We start from the raw sequence: 26,452 nt of genomic DNA on the forward strand, positions 1-26,452 counted from the left end.
ATCCTGACACAGCAAGAGCAACAAACCCTGATGTCAATATCTACAGCATCCTGACACAGCAAGAGCAACAAACCCTGATGTCAATATCTACAGCATCCTGACACAACAAGAGCAACAAACCCTGATGTCAATATCTACAGCATCCTGACACAACAAGAGCAACAAACCCTGATGTCAATATCTACAGCATCCTGACACAACAAGAGCAACAAACCCTGATGTCAATATCTACAGCATCCTAACACAACAAGAGTAACAAACCCTGATGTCAATATCAACAGCACCCTGACACAACAAGAGCAACAAACCCTGATGTCAATATCTACAGCATCCTGACACAACAAGAGCAACAAACCCTGATGTCAATATCTACAGCATCCTGACACAACAAGAGCAACAAACCCTGATGTCAATATCTACAGCATCCTGACAAAACACCTGATACAACAAGAGCAACAAACCCTGATGTCAATATCTACAGCATCCTGACACAACAAGAGCAACAAACCCTGATGTCAATATCTACAGCATCCTGACACAACAAGAGCAACAAACCCTGATGTCAATATCTACAGCATCCTAACACAACAAGAGTAACAAACCCTGATGTCAATATCAACAGCACCCTGACACAACAAGAGCAACAAACCCTGATGTCAATATCTACAGCATCCTGACACAACAAGAGCAACAAACCCTGATGTCAATATCTACAGCATCCTGACACAACAAGAGCAACAAACCCTGATGTCAATATCTACAGCATCCTGACAAAACACCTGATACAACGCGAGCAACAAACCCTGATGTCAATATCTACAGCATCCTGATACAACAAGAGCAACAAACCCTGATGTCAATATCTACAGCATCCTGGCACAGCAAGAGCAACAAACCCTGATGTCAATATCTACAGCATCCTGACACAACAAGAGCAACAAACCCTGATGTCAATATCTACAGCATCCTGACACAACAAGAGCAACAAACCCTGATGTCAATATCTACAGCATCCTAACACAACACCTGATACAACAAGAGCAACAAACCCTGATGTCAATATCTACAGCATCCTGACACAACAAGAGCAACAAACCCTGATGTCAATATCTACAGCATCCTGACACAACAAGAGCAACAAACCCTGATGTCAATATCTACAGCATCCTGACACAACAAGAGCAACAAAGAATATACAAGCGAGTATAAAGTATAAAAAAAGTAAAAATAATAATAAAGCAATGAATAAAAAAAGGGGGGGGGGGTTCCCATTTGCTTTTCGTTCATCTGGCCTGAACCAATCCGGCTTCCGTGGCGGTACCAGGGAAATTAATCCCCGCCGGCACAGCTCCAGTCCATCATTTGACTTACTTGGCAAATGGGGGACTGCACAGATTAGATAGAAAGGATTGAAAGCTCCCTCTTGAAAGATACCAAGGAGGGAGCCTCAGCTATAGTTGCTGGTAGTGAATTCCAAACTGTCACTGTTCTTGGGAAAAAACTGTATTTGTAGCCGTTAGTCTTGGTTGAGTATTGCCGGAACTTCTTGGTATGTGATGATCTTGTTCTCGATGACATTGGTGTTAAGTATGTGTCGCATGGTATGTCCACAAGATCATTAACCACTTTGTAGAGTAATGTAAGTTGTAACTTAACTCTTCTGTTTTCCAATGATTCCCAGTCTAGTTCTTCTAACATGCTGCCCACACTACTGGTGTTCCTATAGCGGTTGGTGGCATAACGGGCTGCTCGACGCTGGACCATTTCAACCTTTTTAACTTGATCTTTTTGGTGTGGATTCCATACTGTTGCGCAGTAGTCTAAGTTGGATCTGACCATTGCAACATATGCATTTGTCTTGGTTTCGCTGTTGGATGTTCTTAGGTTGCGTTTTAGGAATCCTAGCATGCTGTTCGCTTTTTTAGTTACTCTGTTGATGTGCTGTTTCCAGGAGAGGTCGGATTCAATGTCGACTCCAAGGTATTTAGTACTTTTTTTTATCTTTCTAGCACTTGTCCCTTAAGCGTGTATGAGTGTAATATTGGTGAACGTGATCTAGTAGTAGATTGAACACTACACTTCTGTGGGTGGAAGTCCATGCCCCAGGTTTTTTCCCATTCTGCAAGTTTGTAAAGATCTTCTTGTAGTATATGATTATCAGCAGTAGATGTTATCGTTCTGTATACTATACAATCGTCTGCAAATAGTCGTGTGTTGGATGTTATGTTGTCAGGTAAGTCGTTGATGAAAAGGAGGAATAGTAACGGTCCAAGTACAGTCCCTTGGGGGACTCCGCTGACCACAGGAACTTTCTCTGAAGATTCTCCCTCAACGATGACTTGTTGGGTACGTTTGGCTAGGAACGATTTAATCCACTTGTGTGTTTGTCCTGTAACTCCATAGTGCTGTAGTTTGTTTAGCAACCGTTTATGTGGGACACGATCAAAGGCCTTGGAAAAGTCAAGGATAACCATATCAATCTGCTCTCCTTTATCTAGAGCTGATGCAAGCTCATGACAAAGCGTGATGAGTTGGGTTTCACAGCTTCGTCTTGCTCTAAGGTATTCGTTTCTAGGTTTTCATTTTTTTCGTAAATTATTCTGAATAATGTTTATAATTCTATCCATAGAGACAGGGACGTATATATATATATATAAGTCGTTGATAGAGAGAAAAAAAAATCGAAAACAAGGAAGAGAACGATTTAATTGTGATTTGTGGCACATAAAATCAACACTTTACCATTCAGACAACAGTCATGGCCTCTATGCTGGCGAGAAAGGGTTTAGGCCTATCAACTTTGGCCCGACGTTTAGCAGTTTTACCACGAATTGCTTCACAAAGATGTCAGTCTAGTGCCCCCGTAGCTACGCCAGAAAATGTGACTGCTATAAATACATCAAGCGATTTCAAGAAAGTAAAATTTACAATTGAAGAACCGAGTGTAGCAGAACTTGGTAATGACATACTTCAAGGTCGTCGCCTTTATAAAAGGCTACCATTTCAGAAACCTGTATCTCTGCTTCGTTTCTTAAAGGAATATTTTAAAAACACACAATTGTTTTTCTTACTTTTAGTCGCAGAGCTATTTTCCTGTGTAATTGTCCATAACAATTTGAGCACTGCCACCGGGGCACTACTAGCCACTAGTGACAGTAGTGAAGACTATTTGGTCAAATCGGCACCTGGTATCGGCACCTGATGTAATAATTTCGGTACCCTTGTTTTATATATTTAATAATATTTTCTCTCTCAGTATTTTAAGCAATTGAAATGCATGTTTTAATGACAAGATGTCAAGTTGAGCAATTTTGCATGATTTTGTTCATTTTATGTTAGAAAATGCTGTTACAAGTCTTACTAGTAGTTGTATAGAAAGATTACAAATATAACCACTGGACTGGACTTTAAAAAAAAACTTTATCATGTTTATGGCTCTGCCTGTAAAATTTCACGTTGTGATTGTTTTAATTTAATACTGTAACGTTGTGACCCCTGTTTGGATTTGTAGGGGTTAGTAAATTTCATAGGGGGTTCATGATGTCAGGTTAACGGTGACATCATTCAATTTACTGTTGTTGTGTTTTATTGTTTATTGTTGTATAAAAAAACCCACATCTGACAGAAGCAGACCTGTGTGCAATAAATTCGTTATAGTGTTTACTACTGACCCTTATGGATCATTTTTAATGTCTCCCCAGATGTGTCATACAGCATCCTGATAAAAAGGGACATTTGAAATACCATCAAGTTTCTATGAATTATAGCATCACATCCATAACACAATGTATAACTTAAAATATCAATTTAGATACATGTACATGTAGCAAGACATTACAAATATTAAAAGGTCCTGCGGGAGAACACTTGTCATAGATGTAGAATAAAATCCATCAGAGATTGGGCATTGGGCCTCACCCACTGGTAATGTTGGTAGTCTTTCTATACAATTACTAGTACTTCAACGATAACAGGTGTCTTTTTCATCAAGCCCGGACTTAACCAGGTGTCGTTTTGACCATAATTCAATACTGACACTAATGGTCAACCTATTAATGGACATTCAAACATGAAAAATAGCTCTTTGACTGAAAGTAAGAAGACTAATTGTGTGTCTAAGATTTTCCTTTAACCCTCTTGCTGCCGACCGTTTTTCAAGGTTGCATTTCATATGCCGGAAAATACGACAGATCCACGTCTGTGACGTAACATGCCAAACAACGACGTCATTCGATATATGACGTCACGACATGATGACCACTACATTTGGGACCCACTGGACAAAACATAACTCTGTTTTATCTTCGGTATTTTAATTGAAAGAGATACAGCATTGATTAGAAGCTTGCATACATTTATCCATGGACATATGTGTCCCTCCGGCACTGCCGGTTTGGACATATGTGTCCCTCCGGCAGCAAGAGGGTTAAGAAACAAGGCAGAGATACAGGTTTCTGTTAAATAGTTTGGACCCGCTGCATTTGTTTTCCACATTGAGTGTAGGGATAAGCCTTTATGAAACTTTTTGAAACTAACATGATTAAGATTTATCCATATACCCATCATGCCTAAAGTGGCAAACAAATGCAGCAGGTCCAAACACTTTTTTTACAGACCTGTGCAAACTTTTACCCTTATCTGAACCAGTAGTACATGTATAACATTTATTTGACATTACAACATAGAAAGGCCCACTATAGAATTTCAATCGATCAAAAATCGTAACAAAAGAAATATTAGCAAAACAAGTAAACATACATGTATGTCATGCATGTACATTGAATGAATAAATTTGACACATGAACTCTTTTTGACAGGTTGTTGTCTCTTTCACACATTCCCCATTTAGGACAAAATCAAATTAATATTTAGGTAACTTTAAATATAATAATTTTGTTGTTGGAAGTACGAAAATATTTTTTACAAAAGAATTGTTTTTCATACATCTGTCATCATGTACATGTACAAATACAGAGGTCAAATAAAAATATATCGTAATACTCAACACTATACTTGCAGAACTAACAAATGATAATGCTTAACCATGTTAACCAGTATTGTCAGATTATAATTTGTCCCGTTATTTTTTGATAATATAAAAAAATAATGAGACGATTTATAACACAAAAAAAGAAAACATTGAATAACCAAATGCATCACAAACTATTGTCAACAAGTCAAATTAACATGTTTTAATTTTTTTTTATTTTTAGCTGATCTCAGCATGTGGTATAAGATATGCTATATTTTCACGATACCAACAATTATAACTCTTGGATACTATGCTTTGGTGGTTAATCCAGAGGAGGAATCAAGACCAGAGTTTATACCCTATGACCATCTTAGAATTAGAACAAGGGTAGGTAGTATATGTCTCTTTTGTTGCAGGTTTCATCCAACCTTGACCTAATTTTTTTGGTTCATTAGCATGGTCAATGTGCATGTTAAGTTTGTGTGTTTTTGGTAGGTTTTTCAATTAAAATGCAATTGGCCTGACATTTCAACTATATTTCAATTGGTGTATTTGTCACAATTTATCTGTCCTTGACCTCATAACGATCAATGATGATAGATTTTTAAAAATGCTAAAAGTAAAGCTTTTAGTAAAATCTTTATCTGTACTACTTCACAAAATGTTTATTGAGATGGGGACAAATGACAAAAAATATATATGATATTCAACAACAAACAACAACCACTGAATCATGTAATCATGGGTTCCATTTACTTCAATCATATTTATAAATTTGGAACATACACATACATTACTGAACGTTACAGGGTTGGTTTGTATTAGATTTTGGATTAAACTTTTGAACTAATTTGGTCTCAAGATCACTAAAAGACATTGGTAGACATGTAAAATCACACATGGAATAGTTATATTGGTTCTGTTTACATGATATTATGTTCATATTTGTGTTTTTCAGATTTTCCCATATCATGATGGTAAGAGAAACATGATGTATAACCCTGAAGTGAATGCTTTACAAGATGGTTACGAGTCTCCATCAACTCATGGAAGCCCATATTAAAAATAAACATTATGTTTGTGATACACAAAAAGAACTTTTCATCAGAAATTTTAACTTAAGTTTTGTATATGTTTCTATATTGAGGTTGATAGACCATTAAAAGAAATACTTGATACAGTTGTTTACTGTCATTGCTAGAACTAAGATAGCTAAAGTATTGTAGTTTACTCTAGTAATTCTACTATAAACAGTTCATTTCATGACTGGTACAATGACAAATCTGTGACTTGTTGTTTTGCTCTTGTTGTGTCTTTATTTGGTTGTCAAGATTTTTAGGCACCCACTGAGTGGAGGGGGCATAAAGTTTTACCTTTCTCCTTCTGTATGTCCAAAAATTTGTTTCCTTTACTTTACTTTAGATTGCCTCAACCAAATGGTACCAAACATAAACACTATGCATACATTTGTATTACCGCAAAACACAAATCATGCATGCAATTTGGTGGGATCACTTTTGCCCTTCTGGAGTTATGCCCCTTTACCAAAATTAAAAAATGCTTTTTTTGTTTCCATTCTATAACTTTAGTTTGCCTTAAACAAATGTTATGAAATTTATACACAATGCTCATTACCTCAAAACACAGATTAGTTTCAACTTTTGAGGCATCACTTTTACCATTTTTGCCCCTTTTACAAATGAACAAAAAATTGCTGATTTTTTTTGTTTCTGTTCTATAACTTAAGTTTGCCTAAATTAAACGTTTTTGAAATGTATACACAATGCTTATTACAACAAGACTCAAATCGGGTACAAATTTAGGTAGTCACCACTAGTGTAACATATACAGTGAATGAGTTGTGTCTGAGTTGTGTGCCTATATAACATTACATGTAAGTGGGGGCATCATCTGTGTCCCATGGACACATTCCCAATTTATTTAAAAATATAACTTTAGTTATTATCTCCCTTTAAGATTCCAAGAATAAATTCATTTTAATATTGAAGACATTTGAACACACACAAATAGTATACAAGAAACAAAGATAATGGACTCTTAAACATTACACAAATCAATAGCAAAAACATAGTTATTGTGACGGAAATGAGTACAGAATAGGGCAGCCCACTTAATTTTAAGATGAAAAATGTCTAAAACCAAGAAAATATGTATTCCAGCAGAAAAATCATATACCTTAAACATAAGTGTTGAGTAATGTTGATCCCATCCAAAAACTCACTGATATTAGGTGCTCTGGAACTTACAGACATGAAGGGTTATGTTTTTCAAGCCAAGAAAGGTAAGCAAATGGGCATCAAAAACAGTTTAAAACTATTTCAGACAACAATGCAGTATCTAAACAATGAGCAACACAAGACTACAAAAACAGACTGAATATGTTCACATAACTTCATTCAGTGGTCAAACAAGTAATTGTTTTTACATTGTCATATCAGGGCCTTTTATAGCTGACTATGCAGTATGAACTTTGCTTGTTGTTGAAGGCTGTACGGTGACCTATAGTTGTTAGTGTATGTGCCATTTTGGTCTCTTGTGGACAGTTGTCTCATTGGCAATCATACCACATCTTCTTTTTTATATGTAAGACATCTAAACCTGAAGGGTGAAAATCAATAAAACAAGAACAAGTGACACACACTGAAGTAAATGTAATTTAACAAAGTCAATGAAAGACTTTCTACAATATATTATTGTCTCTTAGAGACACAAACGATTCCCATGGAGATGCACATTTTACAATGGGATCACATAGGTCTATTGAGTTATCCAGAAACTAATGCACCTTTCAGACTCCAAAAAGTAGAATCATTTACCAAAAGAGCAAATATCAATAAAAATCAAAACCCTGCCCACGTACACATCTCTTATATATGAAATAACAGTCAGCAAAGTGAAAACTTCCTAGCATACAAACTAGTAGTTAGCTAAAATAACTGTACACCCATAATGGGACGGACAGGGATAAAACATTATGCCCCAAACTTTCAGCTGCAGGGACGTAAAAATGACATATATGTACCTGAAATAAGGAAAAGTGGTATCGTTGTCCATGACTGTCCAAAACGATGCAGATTTATTTGTGACATACTCACCTGATAACAAACAATAAAATTGAGAAGGGGAATGTGTCAAAGAGACAACAACCCGACCATAGGGCAGACAACAGCCGAAGGCCACCAATAGATCTTCAATGCAGAAACTCCCGCCCCGAAGGAGTCCTTCAGCTGGCCCCTAAACAAATATATCACTAGTTCAGTGATAATGGACGGAATACTTAACTCCAAATTATACACGAGAAACTAAAATCAAAAATCATACAAGACTTACAAAAGCCAGAGGCTCCTGACCTGAAACAGCTAAAAAATGCAGAGGGGCTAAACATGCATAGGCGGATCCAGGGGCCCCTTTCGTGGAAAAAAAGGAGTAGGTCCAGTAAGGGCCTCAAATTTCAGTTTCATCAAACGAAAGATTTTGAAAGCTTTTCAAACACTTAGTTGTATATTTCAGTTGAGTCAATTCGTTTATGTGAAAGATTTTAACTAATTTACTCATTAAAAAAACTCCGATTCAAGCTTAAATATGAGAAATCTGTCAAATATACACAAAAATGTCACTTTTCATTGTTTTTTGTCAAATATGAAAGTGGCCGCATCCGTGTTCATCCCTAACCTTTATAATATATGTTATGTATTAGAAGATTTTAATAATTTAGCATGACTTAATGATGCTAAAACCCGATATATATGCATTGTATTGTCAAAAACTGCCCATATTTATGTAGCAAAAGCATTTTACTTTCCAATAAAAAAACTAAAAGTTTACATTTTAACAATTTTTTAAAACTGATATATTTTGGGGACAAAAAGGGGTTTTACTGGACCGTCTCCTTTGGTTGCTTATATATAGGGAATCACTGAAGCGTGACTGGACCGCCCCTCCCCCTCTAGGTCAGTCAGCGGAAACCACCTTACAAAACGTTTGCGAATGCACACTTGTGTTTCTTAGATTTTAACGTACCAACAGTACCTGACATGTAGCAAATTTGAAAACCTCTATTCATAGTTCATTACATGCAGTTATAGGGTCACACGTAGTCTTCCTGGTCTTCATGGTCTTTCTTTATACTATATACTACTCTCAGCAGAGTATAACAAGGTTTCACATCGTCTCTTTCCATTAACAAATGTATTTTGTTGGGGTGATAACGGGATTTTAATTCTTCACAAACGTCAACCTTCTTTTGTACAATCATTATATCTACGTCACTGCCTCGTATCTCAAGTCCTTCACCAAAGCTACCACTTGTTATAATTATTTCATCCTTTTCCCTTCTAATATTGTCCCTGACTGCGTTCATATATCGGATGTGTTTAACATGATCTTCTGATCCTACTATATGTTGACATAGATAATGATACAGTGCTATTGATGTGCTTGGATTTTTACTGTCTGAAATATAAAAAATGGAAGGTAAAAAGGTAAATATGAAGAAAAAAATAATCATATAAATACATTGCCTGTACCAAGTCAGGAATATGACAGTTCTTTTCCATTCGTTTTTGGTGTGTTTTGTTATTTGATTTTGCCATGTGATTATGGACTATCCGAATTGATTTTTCTTTAAGTTCAGTATTTTTGTGATTTTACTTTGTATGATTATAGGACATGCGTTTGCACGATTGCACATTATTTATAAATTTTAAGTATTTGCTTCAAAAATACGGTATTTGAGTATATCTATAAATCCTTTCAAACTTAAAATAGGAATATTATTCATACCATTTGTTATGATTTATCACTTCTTATTGCATTTTGATACATACAAACATTTTGTAATGATTTAGGAGGTGTATGTTGGTTTTATAATAAAAAATGTCACCAAACGGAAATGTAACATTTTTTTAAGTCAATGGTGTAACCAAAGGACAAATTAGTATGATAAGAGTTATCTTTCGCAAGATTTGGGCATTTACAACAGTTTCTACCTTAGCAATGTTACCTGTTGGCATGTTATGCAAAAGAAAACAAACAATTATGTTGAAAATTTAGTGAAAAAATCGTAAAAGTAAGTAAAAGTTATATCGTTATTGGAAATAGTGTCCATGGTGTAACCTTTATAAAAATCATTTTTTGAAAACATTTCCTTAACTTTGAATAATGAAATATATTGAGTAAAGAAACATGCACCAGTAACAACATATAGAATAGGGGAATGAAGCACTTGTTTTGTAACTGAATCTTAAAACTGAATATATCATGACAATAAGCATTGTTTTGTGTTTTTTTCATGTTTAACAAGCGAAAAATCATATTATTTATGAAAATCAATACTGATTTAACAAATTTTTAACAATATCATGTATTAAATATACACAGTTTTCAAAAACTGAGTTATGCTGGTAACACCAAAGACACTATTTATTAACACTATTGACATTTTTAGTAATGAATGTTATGTTATATAATTTGAGATTTTTTAGCGTAAGAATTTTTTTTCATCTTTTTCTTTTGCCCGGTGATCTTGGCTTTGTGTTCAGTACTTGATACTGTTAAAATTTGAAATGTGATGTCAATGGTGATAATTTTGTGTCATTGGAGTTACTGAAGCGTCAGTGGTGTTACTCAGTTATAAAAATGCGACATTTTTGTAACTTTATTCATAAATAAAAGTATTTTTGGGTCGTGTTCAAAGGATTAGGTATATCATTATCATTTAATCATTTAATCTTATACAATTCACATATATTCAGTTTGAGCATATTTAATAGTATTTAAACGGCCATAATTAGGACAGCCATTTTTTTGTCCACAATGTATTCTGAAATTTATGTTAAAATAGAATGCACAGCTATATGAATAACGTCAATAAGTCGTAATTTGAACCTAAACAACAAATTGGAACAGTTGTTTGATGCTGAACAATAATATTTAGTACCTGAATGAATGCTTCAAATTGGTAACGCCATTGACACGATTCTATCAAAGAATGACCTTAAATTGTTAAAATCGAAGGAACTCTTTATTTTTCCCATTGCATATTTCTGAATAGCGTTGCTACCATACTTTAGAATAGCGGGACACATTTAAATTTTGTAAACAATAACATCATTTTTTAAATATTACCTCGTCGAAATTTGCACTTTTTTTGATAATGAAACATATATCCGACATCATCTGTGAAACGCATATTTCATAACGATTAACTAACTCATGACGGCGTCCGTGAAACAATTACGAAGAGATGATTTCAATTTTATCATTTAGAAACTTTTAACATTCAACTTTCAACATTCAAACTTTCAACATATAAACGTTCAACATTCAAACTTTCAACATTCAAACTTTCAACTTTCTAACTTTCAACATTCAAACTTTCAACTTTCTAACTTTCAACATTCAAAATAAATCGAAAAAAATCACACTGTAATTGCATAGACGAAGAAAACCAAATAAAATTGCAAATTAAAAACACAAAACACAAAGTAGAAAGCTAGGCTAGATACTAGATACATGCTAAGAGGGAAAACGGTTTTGGTGGATTTTTTACGCGATTTCGATGGATGTTCAACTTTCTGTCCACTTGCATTACGGATTATATTGCCACATAAAGGAAAGAGAGAAAAAAATATTGATGAATATAATTGAACCTATTGAAATAGAAAATAAGCCTTAGCAAAATTAATCATGGATTTAAAAAGGGAAATTATCTTAGTTACTGAAAACGAACCGCGCATCTGGCGTATTAAATTATAAGCCTGGTTAATTTGATAACTTATTCCTGCCTTGAAATGAAACAAAAATGAGAGAAAGATTGACACGCTCGGTATATTCCTTAATTGACAATCTGATCCTCTATGCCCTACGTACGCCATGTGATTTTTCATTAACATGACAATTTAAATCGTATTCCACTGTCTATACATATGCAACTTTATCTCTGTACATTCTGAATTGTTTTGTACTTTTTGTTTTATTATGCAAAGTAGAGACCACTTTACCATGAATACAGATAATGATACAGATAATGACAAAGTAAGCAAACTTTTTAAGTTCATGTGCAGTGTGCTCATATTTCAGTGCGACTTACTCACTCATTTCTTTTTAATTCCAAGTTGCGGTTTGTAGAGAATCTGTTTGTTTGTAATTTTTCTTTTTCATCCATGGTATTCTCGTTTCGTTTCATATTTTGCATGTCTTGTTTGCATATCGTTATCGTATATGTAATAATGCTATCATGAATTAAAACCTTTCTCAATCCACTTGTAAGGATGTAAAAGATAAAAACCTTCATTATTAAGTATTTACCTGCCATGTTTTAGTCTGTTGAGGGATATATTAGTTGTGTAATAGGTTTTCCGAAAACAAATCTTCTTTCGTTTTCCTTTAAAACCACTAAAACATACATGCAATACCAGGTAGTAAATTGTAGGTCAAAAAGTCTGATCAAAGCTATTTATAGTTCGTCACGCTGTATTTTTTTACTGAACGAGATGATCCCGTCCTTGAAAAAAATATATTTTTGTATTATTATACACATAAAAATAATGATAATTTATTTATCATGTTTATGTTAACATATCATACCTCAGTATTAACACATGTTCCAAAAATACAAATAAACAAGTAAGAAGCCTTAACATCGGTTAATTACCATATCAAATATCTCCGTCATAAAGATATTGTGCATAATGGATGTTTAAGTCCGGTTGCTGTCAATACGTTTGTTTGTATGTCACCACTTCATAAGATAACTTAAATATGCATTTTTAAATTGATTGAAGAAAACTTCTTTTTCAATGTTGTCATCAAATAGTTACGAGAATTTTACTGTGAGATGTAAGTAAAAACCGTTAATATAATTAGTTTGGTTTGGTCCTAAATATGCATTGTTGTTCATATAAGTAAAAGGAAGTTCTTGGGTCTGTTATTGACATGATTATTCGTATGTGTTATTGATACAACACGGATGTGGACTTGTTGGAAGGTGACAACATGTTAACATTGGTGAGGACATATTAAATTGATAAAAAATGGAAACAGATGTAAACATAATTTTTTATGTGGGTTACACTAGTCAATGAGCCACGCATGATAATCGTGCGAAAATTATTCGTAAATCGTGCGAATTTTTCGCACGGAAAACTCCCAAATCGAACTACACCCGATAATCGTGCGTAAATTTACGCATGATTCCTGCACGAAAATATGCGTATAGAGCTACGTGCGTATTACATTGAATAAAATTACGCATGATAATCATGCTTTAAACAAAACACATGATTATCGTGCGTAGTCATGATAAAACTATGTAGTAAATTATTCTATTGTTTTCATTGTCTGGGTTTGATAAGTTTTTTTTTAATGTTTGACAACTTTTGGTATCTTCTAATTTAATTTTTATACAAATATAAAGTGATTTTCTGTTTTGATTTTTATGTCACAGTTGTATTGCTGGAACTCTCGATGGAATAGTCAATATGTACTTTATTCTGAAGCAATATAAATTAAATTGTTATCTGCATTTAATGAATGGCTATCATTTATTTTGAATTTATTGAACCATATAAGTAATTTTTGACTCTTCACATTGAATAATATGCGAAGCGGATTATGTAAAATGTGAAGAGTCAATAATCAATTCAATCTTGGTATTTTTTTATCAATTTATTAGTTTACAAAAGTTTCACCAGTGACGCTCGATTAAAAAAAAATATTTAAAAGCGTTAGTGTGTTTGCATATTTTGTTGCTCAATATTGCTTTTGATGATGTTTTGGAACATGTGGAAGTATTTTTCGTCACCACAAGTATTGAGAACTGAGTAGGCATATGCGTACATTATCTGTGTAAATACAGTGTTCTGAGTGTTTCCTTTACATCATTAATCATGGTCGTGCACCAACGAATGAGAACTAGTTAAGAGGTTATGGAATAACGATTAGAACAGATCATTATCATTCAATTGAAAAGGTGAAATCTTATCAAGGTAATCATTTGTTATTCGGGTCTTTCATTGATATGTTTTATTGTTCTGAATTACATTCATTAAAGAAAGAAAGACATTTATTAAGGCCCAAAATGCATTCGTATTTGTTCGTTCTTTCCTTGCAAAACCCGGAGCAGTTTGGAACAAAGTTCAGATGTTTTAAATGTAGCATACGAAAGAACCTTGAGAGTAAAGAGAAATAAAAAGGAACTTGAATTTAATCAGAAATAAACTAAAACTATATATATATATATATAGATATTGATAAACATATAAATTGCTTAATATTATTTAATTCCCTGATACTTCAACTTGTAGTTACATACACCTCCATCCTGTATCACATTTTTTCAGTAACCGATATATCTTGATTTAAAAAAGGGACTTTGGTATGATTGTTTGTGAGATATTTTATCACCAGAGACCACTTAGAAGGTTGCATCTTTAGGTTACCACAAGGCTTTGAGCAACACCAAGTACTGCATATTAAACTATAAGGGCCCTAAAATGAGAAATGTAAAACAATTCAAACCATATAAGTAACAGTCTGATTTATGATACACAGAATAAAGGGCAATATCAGAATAACAGGGCTCATGACTTGGGACAGTTACACAAATAGGGTGGTGAGATTTAACATGTATGCGGGCGCCCAACTCTTACATAACATGGGACAGTAGTGTAACAGCACAATATAAGGATAAACCTTGGAAAAGGCTTTACGGATTAGATCGAAACAAAACACAGAAATAATTCACAAAGGGACATATATGAGAGTACTCTCTAGTACTGAAGTTTAGTTCAAAGCATAATGACATATATTCCGTATGGGATTTCTCATTGTTGAAGGCTGTACAATTGATAATAATTACCTACATCCACTTTATTTAAACTGTCGTGGATAGTAGTCTCGTTGGAAATCAAACCCCATCTCCTCCTGTTTACATCAACACAACTAAGGTCAAGCGAATTTAATTGTTTGTTCGAAGCATCTGGAAAATTAAAAGTGACTATTTCCAGCCCTGGTTATTGTTGTTGTTAACTTAAAAAAGGAATGGATACAGCGATCACCAGACCCTTTTAGTCAACGACGAATCGCGATTTTTTTTTAAATGTTTCGACACAGATTTCTTATTAAAGTTATTCAGAAAATAATGTCGATTTTTTACAAATAAAAAAAATTCATGGCATTTTCGTTGTAAGAAGCAGCCATTGTGGTGTATTTAACGGCAATATATTTTGCCGGCGTTAGTTTTGCCAAGCTCCATGTCTGTCTTAACATGTTTTTTCGAGATCCTGTTGTTCAGAATTGTCATTTCTTAGTGTGTTTTTATGTGGTTCTCGTTGTGTATATAGATTAGACATTTGGGTTTTTTGTTTGAATTGATTTCATTAGTAATGTTGGGGTCCTTTAGAGCTTGCTGTTTGGTGTAAGCGAAGCCTCTGTGTTGAAGGCCTTACGGTGACCTTTAACTGTTATCTTTATATACATTGTGACCTGGATGGAGAGTTGTCTCATTGACACTCATAATTTTTTTTGTCATACACAATTTGCTAAAGAACAAATATTAGAACACCAGCAACGACGGAGACACTGACAACCAACATATAACACAAGAAACTAAAATGTTCGCACTTCAACGTATAACAGAAACCCCTAAAAACTGCTGGTGAACTCAGGTAATCCAGATGGATGAGAGGTTTCTGGTTCTTTCAAGACACCCGCCGTGTTGCTTTTTATAAGTCATTTCCGATAAAGATATAATGACATCTATGACAACTTAATGGAGATCTTTTAAGGCAGTTGAAATAATTATTTAATTATTCAGTTCACTATTTTTATGTCTTCAGAAAGTATCAATAGTATAACTTTACTTCACGATGTCATAAATATGTTGCAATTAAAAATGACTACTACATGTCATGTGAACAGGGAAAAAACATTTCTGCAGTTGATAGATGCTCTCCAACCTCGAATTTTATTTAGTCTTCTTAATAACTGTTTTGGATTCGAGCGTCACTGATGATTCATTTATAGACGAAACGCGCGTCTGGCGAAAATATAGAACATAATCCTAGAATCTATGATGTGTTTATTCAAATCCTCTTCATTAAACAAGAAAAACCTGTAGGTGTTATGAAGTGGGATAGAATTTTTGAATTAAAATTTAAATATAAAATTTAAAAGCACTCTTAATTTTATATTAAATTACCTAAAACAGTAAATTTAAAATGTTTAAATGGAAATTACAAAACTTCATCTTTCCATGCAACGACTTATAAGTACAGTGGAAAGAACTAGAAAATCATTCTTGCAATTTTTGCAAAGAAATTGACAACTACAAACATTTTTTTTGATTACATGAATATTATACCACGAGGTACCAAAAAATACCTGCATAGCAAATGATTTGAATTTAACGTAATTTTATAACCTTACCTAGATATTTAACTACATTAGCTGAGTTAAGCATGTAACCTTAGACAAAATCAATCCTTCAAAACATAAAAATATTTAAAAGTGACTCCAATACACAGGTAACCTGTGAGAAATTAAAAATACATAATACATGTATTCACAAAACGATACGGTGTAGATCCGTTATTTTTCCCGATTTGTAAACAGACAATTTTTGTTTTATTAATGAATGAATCAATATATATTGATGTTAATTTAATTTATGTATTATGTCTAATTGTATAATAATTAAATTATTTTATTATATATTCTCCCTAGATGTATAAGCATTGAAATACAGGTATACTTAGCCCAAATTGTAAGCTACTTAAATTGTTAAAAACAATTAAGTGCAATAAAGATTATTCAATTGTTTCAAAAAAAAAAAAGATATATCCTCGTAAAAGTAGCAATTCAGATGTAGAAAATTCAAATGTACCAATTCGGCCTGTTTAATCTTCTACAACACTTGTCAAACGTTCAATTTCAACTAGATAGCCGACAGTCACACTTAAAATAATGCAAGAACTAATGAGATATCAGCAAGAATCTAATTATATATAACCAACACCAGTAAAACAATTTGTTCATACGTAGTATTTTAGTTATTCCAAATTTTTATTTGACATAAGAAAACAATATCGTGAAACCTCTTTTCCGAGTTTAATGCACGCGTCGTTAGGTTACACGAAGTTTTGCATTTTAATACGGTAATTAGTTTTACTATAAATATTAATCTATGTTCATAAATTTAAATTTGTCTAATAATCATAGACCCCCAAAAATCAAACAGTCAATTTTAGACAATTTATCTGAGTGCACAAATATCACAATTAAATCATGTGTTTACTCTATCTTTACTGCATTTTTTACAATTGGTGTGGGGCTAGTTTGAAAAATTGTAAGAATGCTTGTCGTGCAGTTTCATTGTGACTAATAACTGTAAAGCAAATTCCAACAAAGTGTAGGCTTCTGCTTTACACCTAGTTATCAAGTAATGTTTACCTATAACCAGTTTTAAACTTTGAATTGCATCCTGGCATTGTTTGACATTATCAAGATGATACTGACAAAGAAATTCAAGGAAATAAGCATACGCGATAGCTGGATAAAAATCGAAAACTTTTGAAATTGGATCTACCATTTGAAGTTCATCTGGTGCTAATGACGATTTGTTCGTGAGACGTATTTCATCTACCAGCATAAATTTTCTCAGATTAACAAAACTCGTCTTCTGGAATGAGTTCAGATTTAACAGTTGGTAATCCGATACAGTGGAGTAGTCGCATAATTTTTCCGGAGTACATTTCGATATAGAATATCTGATGATGTGTAAAGCTTTACTGTATTGTTTTGTCTTATAGAAAAGCGATGCTAGCAGTAACCATCCAGATACAGCGTCATGATACACATTCTGTAGCAGGGTACTAAGACAGCGTTTGTACTGTTTGTATAAGTTCTTATTATTACTGATTTTACTGTCCAGCGATATACGCTGTGCAAGTCCACTAGAATACATAGACATGAAGTATTTATATACGGCTTTTATTGAAGGTTGCTGACACCACATGGTCTGATATATTCCATTCTCAAACACCTTTTCCACAGACAAAGTTTTAAAGTTTTCATTTTCAACAACCATTAAGGTTGAGTTTAGTATTTTGTTAACATCATTTACGTATAATATATAAGATTCGGGTTTGAAATTCCACATTTCTACATGAAAGTTAGATAATTGATCCGAAAATAAGACACATTGCCATCCATAGCTATACAACGTATATAATTTTTCTAAAAGTATTTCACGACTGCGACCCTCTATTTTGTTCTCAAACATGTTATTCTCAGGAATAAAGTAATGTAAACAAACTGAGTGTTGAACACAATAAATAAGCCGTTTATAACATCTCATAAAACAAGGTATAAGATTATCAGGTTTCCATATGGATTGTGGCAGTTCTTCAGATATCCAAAACATAATAGTTTTCAGGAAATAAGAACAGAGTAAATCTTTACATTCGGAATGAATAGCTAACACATCTTTTAAAATTATTTTCAAGAGAACATAGCACAGTAATTGAGTGTGAGAAAATGTATTAATTAGAAGTTTTTCCCCCACTGAAAACGATACTCGCCATTCTAAATCCTCTGTTGGTGATCCCTTTACTCCGATTGGTACAAAAAGTACTCCGTGTTTTATAATACTTTGTTTGACATTATCACTCGGCCAAGAGTTACTTGATCTTGTTATCCACTGTTCTGCAGGAGATATCCACGTTTTACAATGTAAACAATGAGCAAATTCTACATCTCCATCTTTGTCTGAAAAACATGGACCATGAATTATATTAATTTCATCAATTAAAAAACTTTGTTTATACAATGCACTAGACAGATATAGTTTACCATTATGTTCATCAAAGTGTCTCATAACTTCAGCAATTCTACCATATACTAGTCTCAGCAGAGTATAACAAGGTTTTACATCGTCTCTTTCCATTAAAAAATGTATTTTTGGGGGGTGATAACGGGATTTCAAATCTTCACAAACGTCAAACCGGTTTTGTACCATCATTATATCTAAATCGCTACCTCGCATCTCAAGTCCTTCCCCAAAGCTGCCACTTGTTATAAATGATTCATACTTGGTAGTTTGTAAATTGTCCCTGACAGCGTTCATAGATCGGATGCGTTTAACATGATCTTCTGTTCCTACTATATTTTGACACATATAATAATACAGTGCTACTGATCTGTTTGGATTTTTACTGTCTGAAATATAGAATATGGAATGTAAAAAGGTAAATATGAAAAACAAAAGAATAATAATAAACATATGAAATCATTTATATTATTATAGGACATGAGTCTGAAAGATTGCACATTGAGCGTTGACTGCTGAACCCCTTTATGACATTTATACCAATCAGGTTTCTTTGTTTTTGTCAATATAACAATGATTGACGGAGAATTCATGTGATTTTAGTCATGTGTAATAAAGTGCATATTAAATGAATAGATAAAAGGCAGTATCTAATTCGTTTTTCCTTTTACAAAATAAGACAATAAATATTTGTATTTCATTTTGAATAAAAACATAAAAAATACATGCTTCAATCGGAAGCACGAATTATATTGCATTTGATAACTATCCATTCTTCGATGCAGGTCATTTTTTTTAAACTAGAACTCAATCAATAAAAGAAAGCTTGATACCAGACTCATTCAAACTCATCGATCGAAAATAAACTGACCTTGTCATGTCTATAACAAAACAGACAAATAATAGTTTATAAAACTCATCATAGAAAACTAAAATCTAAGCGACACAAACCCCACCTAAACCATGGGATGAATTCCGGTGCTTCGGAAGGGTAAGCAGATTCTGCCTTACATATAGTTACCTTCGTGTTACTCATATTACTAAAACATTGTAATCAGTCTAACTCAGTAGGTCATAAAAGAAAACGAATAATATTTACGACAGAAGAAACACATCCAACAACATCTGTGAAACGGATATTTCATAACGGTTAACTAACTCAATAAATCATCAATAAATAATAAGGGATGATTTCAACTTCATCATTTATAACGTTTAATAGCTTTCTGGTGAGTAGCAATTCACCAAGGAAATTATGATAGAAAATGCAAGCCCGTGAATATCATATCTATTGGAAGACATATACTCCGTATGCAGGAGTAAGTATATACAGCGGTGCGTGATAGTAGTCACCGGCTTTTGAAAAAGAACAAGGATCAGTTGTTTGGTGTAATTAAAAGAGGCAATCATTCAAATGAACATTCAAACTTTCAACATTCAAAATAAGTCGAAAAAAGTCACACAGTAATTTCAAAAGACGAAGAAAACCAAATGAAATTGCAAATAATATATTACAAAGCACAAAGTAGAAAGCTAGGCTAGATACTAGATACATGCCAAGGGGGAGGGAAACCGTTTTGTCGGATTTTTTTTTAACGTAATTTCGATGGATGTTCAACTTTCTGTCCCCTCGCGTTACGGATTATCTTGCCACGTAAAGGAGAAAGATAAATATTCAAGAAAATAACTGCACCTATCGAAATCGACAATAAGCCTATGCAATCACGGATTTGAAAAAGGAAATTATCTTGATAACTGAAAACGGACCTCGCATCTGGCATAATAGATAATAAGCCTGGTACTTTTGATAACAATTAACTGCCTAGAAATGAAACAACAAAACAAAGAAAGAAAGATTGATTATTACACGCTCGGTATATACTTTTATTGACGACTTGACCCTCTCTATCCATGTGATTTTTCATTTACTTGACAGTATAAATCGTATTCCAGTGTCTGTACATATGTACCTTTATTTCCCTACATTTTGTATTGTATTGTACTTTTTATTTATTATTCAAAAAAGATGCCACTTCACCATATCTACAAATAATGACAAATCAAGCAATATTTTTAATTTCATGTGCGGTGTACTCATATTTCCGTGCGGCTTACTCATTTATTTATGTTCTATTTTACTGTTTGTAGACAGTCTGTCTTTTTGTTATGATTGTCTTTCATTTAGGTATGGTATTCTCATTTCGTTTCATATTTTGCATGTTATGTTTGCATATCTCTTTCGTATATGTGATAATGCTATCTTAAATTAAAACCTTTCTCAAGCTACTTGTGAGGATGTAAAAGATATAAACCTTCAAAACTATTTATTTACCTGCCATGTTATTAGTCTGTTGAAGGATATATAAGTTGTTATGGGTTTTCCGAAAACAAATCTTCTTTTGTTTTCCTTTAAAACCACAATAACATACACGTAATATCAGGTAGTAATTTTAGATTTAAAAGTCTGATCAATCCTATTTATAGCTCGTCACGCTGTGTTTTGTTACTGAACGAGATGATCCCGTCCTTGAAAAATTATATAAACTTTTTTTTTATTATTGTAAACAAACAAATAATAAAAAATTAGTTATGTTACCATTAGACCTCAGTATCGACACAACATGTTCCTAAAATACAAATCAAAAGGCAATAAGCCTCCTATGGTTATCCATAACATCGGTTAATTACCACATAAAATATCTTTGTCAAAAAGATATGCGCATGAGGGTTGTCTAAGTCCGGCTGATGTCCATACGTTTGTTCGTCTGTCAACACTTTGTCCGATTACTTGAATTTTCTTTTATCAATGCTTATGCATTTTTAGACTGAACGACGACAAACTCCCTTTTTAATATTGAAAAACAAAAGATCTTGTCATCAAACATTTACGAGACTTTTACTGTCAGATGTAAGCACAAAAAGTAAGTTTAACCAGATTTGTTAGCTCCAAACTATGCATTGTTGTTCAGATTAATAAAAGGAAGTTCCTTTTGAATTCTTTTTTTCTGATCCGTAATTAACATGGCTACTCGCCTGTTTTATCGATACAACACGAGTGTAGACTTCTGGGATAGGGCTAACATCTTAACATGGGTGTCAACTTGATCCAAAATGCAAACAGACGTAAATCTATGCTGGTTAAATTTAGTAAAAGTGCATGATGTGAACTATCTTAAAATTGACATGTTTAATCATTACAAATATACGTATGCTGGTTTCTATGTAATTCGAAAGATGTGACAAACAATGAAATATACAACTAAACTACTCGAGTATTTTTTCTATTTAGTAGCAGACTATACGGTATGGGGTTTTCTCATTGCTGACTACCTTAAGGTTGCAGTTTACTGCCTTCATTCAACATGTTCAAATAATTAGAACGTTGGTGACTTTTGTTTTATTGGCAATCTTTAATCTCAATATCTGATAGTGTTACATAATACAGCAGCAACAAACTGGATTAACTCTTGGGTTTATGGATTAAAAAGTACTTTGTTTGAACTTTTTAATGTGTTTGAACGTAAATGCACTTATGTATAGATAAAGTTATCGTAGATACCAGGATCGAAATTTTGTATTTGCGCCAGATGCGCGTTGTAGACGAAATGTGCATCTGGTAAAAATATTAAATTTCAGTCCTTGTATTTTTGATTAGCTTATTAGTCTACAAATGATTCACCAGTGACGTTCAAATAATAAAAATATATTTAAAGGGCAAATAAAATACGATATTGAGCATTTTAAGCCCTTACAATTTTCTATATTCACTCGATGAAAACCTTGGCCTCACTTAAAAGAAAAAGGACCGCTTTCATAAAAACCCTGGACATACGAAAATTTATTTATTCTACAAATGTTATTTTCAATGCAATATCAATTTGTTTTTATAATTTTCTGTATATCAAAGGACATGTAGATTTCAAATATGCATTCCGTTGATATTCAAGTTTGTATGTTTTTCAAAATTGCTTTTTTTTATTTAAGAATAAAAGCATTCCAAAGCTAAATAAAACATTTCAAGCATAAACTTATAATAAGGTTGAGAGCTTTTATCACAAATACGGGCCTACTTGTGTGATCTTGTATATTTAGAATTAGTATTCATTTCATGTCTTACAAGATAAGAAGTATGTTTGTGTAAATATTTTATCTTATTCACTTGACAAAACATAATCATATTGAAAATAAAATAATCAAATCACTCGCAAAAAAATACGCACCTAGCCGAACACTAAATATATAATGTGTTAGGAATGTTTGATAGTTTAGTCTGTTCCTTTGTTTGATCGCTGGTTTCTTTCTGACATCATTTTGCATGAGATTATCAGTTTTCTATACAAGGAATACAGCTTCTCTGTGAGTGGTATATGTTATGTTTTAAAGTTTGTCCTGTCCTGTTCTATCTTTATTACCATCAGATTTGTGAGGAATCCATGGTGACCTTGTATTTGTTATGTGTTATGTTTTGCATGTGTTATGTTATTATCGATGTTTTTGTATTTTTGTAAGGAATATTTAACATTAGGGTATTTTTTTATGCAATTGAGTGATTGTGTTTGTGTGTTTGTATATTTTGTTGCACAATATAGCTTTAAGAAAGAAAAAAAATATAAATAAGGCCGTTAGTTTTCTCATTTGAATTGTTTTACACTGTAACTTCTCGCCCTTTTATATATGATATGTTTTATTGATCTAAATTACATTCATTAAAGAAAGAAAGACATTTATTAAGGTCCAAAATGCATTCGTATTTATTCGTTCTTTCCTTGCAAAACCCGAAGCAGTTTGGAACAAAGTTCAAATGTTTCATCTGTAGAATGCGAAAAAAACCTTGAAAGTAAAGTATAATAGAAAGGAACTTGAATTTAATTAGACGTAAGTTTGATTTTCATTAACAACACTGATATTCTTGGAACATGCGTGTTTATAGATTTGATTGCAGGTAATTTCATTCAGAAACAAAACTGGTCTGAATTAACCCCAAAAGAACACGATCCCAGCAGGCACTATATCTACTGTAAATTGCAGCAGGTTCTCATAGTCAACGACAAATCGCAACTCTTTAAAATGTTTCGAACATTAACAAAGATTTTTTGTTAAAGTAATTCAGAAAATAATGCCGATTTTAACAATATCAAAACTTTATATTTCATGGCATTGCCGTTGTTAGAAGCTGCAAAAGTGTTGTCTTCAACGGCAATATTGTTTGCCGGCGTTAGTTTTGCCAAGCTCCATGCCTGTCTTTTCATGTTATTTTGACAGCCTGTTGTTTAGAATTGTCATTTGTTGGTGTGGTTCTTAGGTGTTTCTCGTTGTATATACGTATTAGACCGTGGGGTTACTTGTTTGGATTGTTTTCATTTGTCATTATTTTGGGGCCGTTTAGAGATGGCTGTTTGGTGTGAGCGTAGGCTCCGTTTTGAAGGCCTTAATTTAACCTATAACTGTTATTTATATACATTGAGCCTTGGATGAAGAGTTGTCCCATTGACACTCATACATCACCTTTATCATACACATTTGCTAAAGAACAAATATAAGAACACAAACAACGACGGAGACCCAGACAACCAACATATAACACAAGGAACTAAAATGTACACACATCAACGAATAACAGAAACCCCTAAAACTGTTGGTGAACTCAGGAAATCCAGACGGATGAGCAGTTTCTTCTTCTTTCAAGGCGCCCATTGTGTTGCTTTTTAGCTCACCGGGCCCGAAGGGCCAAATGAGCTTTTCTCATCACTTGGCGTCCGTCGTCCGTCGTCCGTCGTCCGTCGTCCGTCGTCCGTCGTCCGTCGTCCGTAGTCCGGCGTTAACTTTTACAAAAATCTTCTCCTCTGAAACTACTTAGCCAAATTTGACCAAACTTGGCCACACTTATCATTGATGTATCTATTTTAAAATTTGTTTTTTTTTACCCGGCCAACCAACCAAGATGGCCGCCATGGCTAAAAAAAGAACATAGGGGTAAAATGCAGTTTTTGGCTTATAACTCAAAAACCAAAGTATTTAGAGCAAATCTGACAGGATAAAATTGTTGATCAGGTCAATATCTATCTGCCCTGAAATTTTCAGATGAATCAGACAACATATTGTTGGGTTGCTGCCCCTAAATTGGGAATTTTAAGGAAATTTTACTGTTTTTGGATATTATCTTGAATATTATTATAGATAGAGATCAACTGTAAACAGCAAAAATGTTCAGCAAAGTAAGATTTACAAATAAGAAAACAGGACCAAAATGGTCAATTGACCCCTTTAGGAGTAATTGCTCTTTATAGTAAATTTTTATCCATTTTTCGTAAATCTTAGTTAACTTTTACAAAAATCTTACGAAACTACTGGGCCAAATTTTACCAAACATAGCCAGAATCATTATTTGGCTATCTAGTTTAAAAATTGTGTTTTGTGACCGGGCAAACCAACCAAGATGGCCGCTACGGGTAAAAATAGAACATAGGGGTAAAATGCAGTTTTTGGATTATAACTCAAAAACCAAAGCATTAAGAGCAAATCTGACATTGGGTAAAATTGTTTATCTGGTCAAGATCTATCTGCCCTGAAATTTTTAGATGAATCAGACAACTCATTGTTGGGTTGCTGCCCCTAAATTGGTAATTGTAAGGAAATTTTGCTGTTTTGGGTTATTATCTTGAATATTATTATAGATAGAGATAAACTGTAAACAGCAATAATGTACAGCAATTTAAGACTAAAAAATAAGTCAAAATGACCAAAATGGTCAATTGACCCCCTAAGAAGTTATTGTCCTTTATAATCAATTTTTAACAATTTTCATAAAATTTGTAAATGTTTACTAACATTTTCCACTGAAACTACACGGACAAGTTCATTATAGATAGAGATAATTGTGAGCAGCAAGAATGTTCAGTAAAGGAAGATGTACAAACACATCACAATCACCTAAATACAATTTTGTCATGAACTGTCTGCTTCCTTGTTTAATTCACATATGCCAAGGTGAGCGACACAGGCTCTTTAGAGCCTCTAGTTATGAGTCATGTCCGATGGAGTTATAATGACAGCTTTGACAACCCATTGGAGATCATTTAAGGCAGTTGACATAATTATTAAATTATTCAGTTCAAGATTTTATGTCCTCAGAAAGTAACAGTAAAACAACTTCACTACAAGACGTCATGAATATGTTAAAAGGGATACTACATGTCTTGATGAACAGAGAAAAAACACACTTCAAGAGGTGATAGATCAAAGTACAAGTGGTAGATCATGTTCATACCATCTTGTTTTGATCAATATTGTCAAAATCGATGTTTTTGTGTTTACAGAAGAAAAAAATCGCTCGCTTTACATTTTATAGTTTGCATTAAAATTTGGTTTTAATTATAATTGAAAATTCTACCCCCTCACCTTACCCGTTATGGAATATCCTTTTCACAGATGATATCGGATGTGTTTCTCATCTCTTAAAATATCAAGACTCTTGACTTGGGACAGTCATACAAAGAGGGTGGTGAGATTAAACATTTGTTAGGGCAATACAAGGAACAGAAGTGTAACGGACAACACAAGAACAAACCAAGAAAAAGGTTTAACTGGTCATATCGAGACAGAACACTGAAAAAAACTAATTTAAGATGTAC

The 26,452-nt window shown here is 33.3% G+C and overlaps 2 protein-coding genes across 2 annotated transcripts; one reads left to right on the forward strand and one right to left on the reverse strand.

Annotated features, from left to right (window-relative positions):
* Nucleotides 1–2,723: 2,723 nt before the first annotated feature.
* On the forward strand, nucleotides 2,724–6,148 carry LOC134681663 (uncharacterized). The gene is made up of 3 exons (XM_063541316.1): nucleotides 2,724–2,957; nucleotides 5,214–5,359; nucleotides 5,931–6,148. Exons 1-3 carry the CDS (start codon nucleotides 2,759–2,761, stop codon nucleotides 6,033–6,035), a joined length of 450 nt encoding a protein of 149 aa, XP_063397386.1. The 5' UTR covers nucleotides 2,724–2,758; the 3' UTR covers nucleotides 6,036–6,148.
* A 2,932-nt stretch (nucleotides 6,149–9,080) lies between these two features.
* On the reverse strand, nucleotides 9,081–21,160 carry LOC134727353 (uncharacterized). Its single transcript, XM_063591730.1, has 3 exons — nucleotides 21,154–21,160; nucleotides 17,444–19,210; nucleotides 9,081–9,445 (listed from the first exon to the last, which is right to left on the reverse strand). Exons 1-3 carry the CDS (start codon nucleotides 21,158–21,160, stop codon nucleotides 9,081–9,083), a joined length of 2,139 nt encoding a protein of 712 aa, XP_063447800.1.
* Nucleotides 21,161–26,452: the final 5,292 nt, after the last annotated feature.

Source organism: Mytilus trossulus, chromosome 8, assembly GCF_036588685.1.
Source record: "Mytilus trossulus isolate FHL-02 chromosome 8, PNRI_Mtr1.1.1.hap1, whole genome shotgun sequence".
Taxonomy (NCBI): domain Eukaryota; kingdom Metazoa; phylum Mollusca; class Bivalvia; order Mytilida; family Mytilidae; genus Mytilus; species Mytilus trossulus.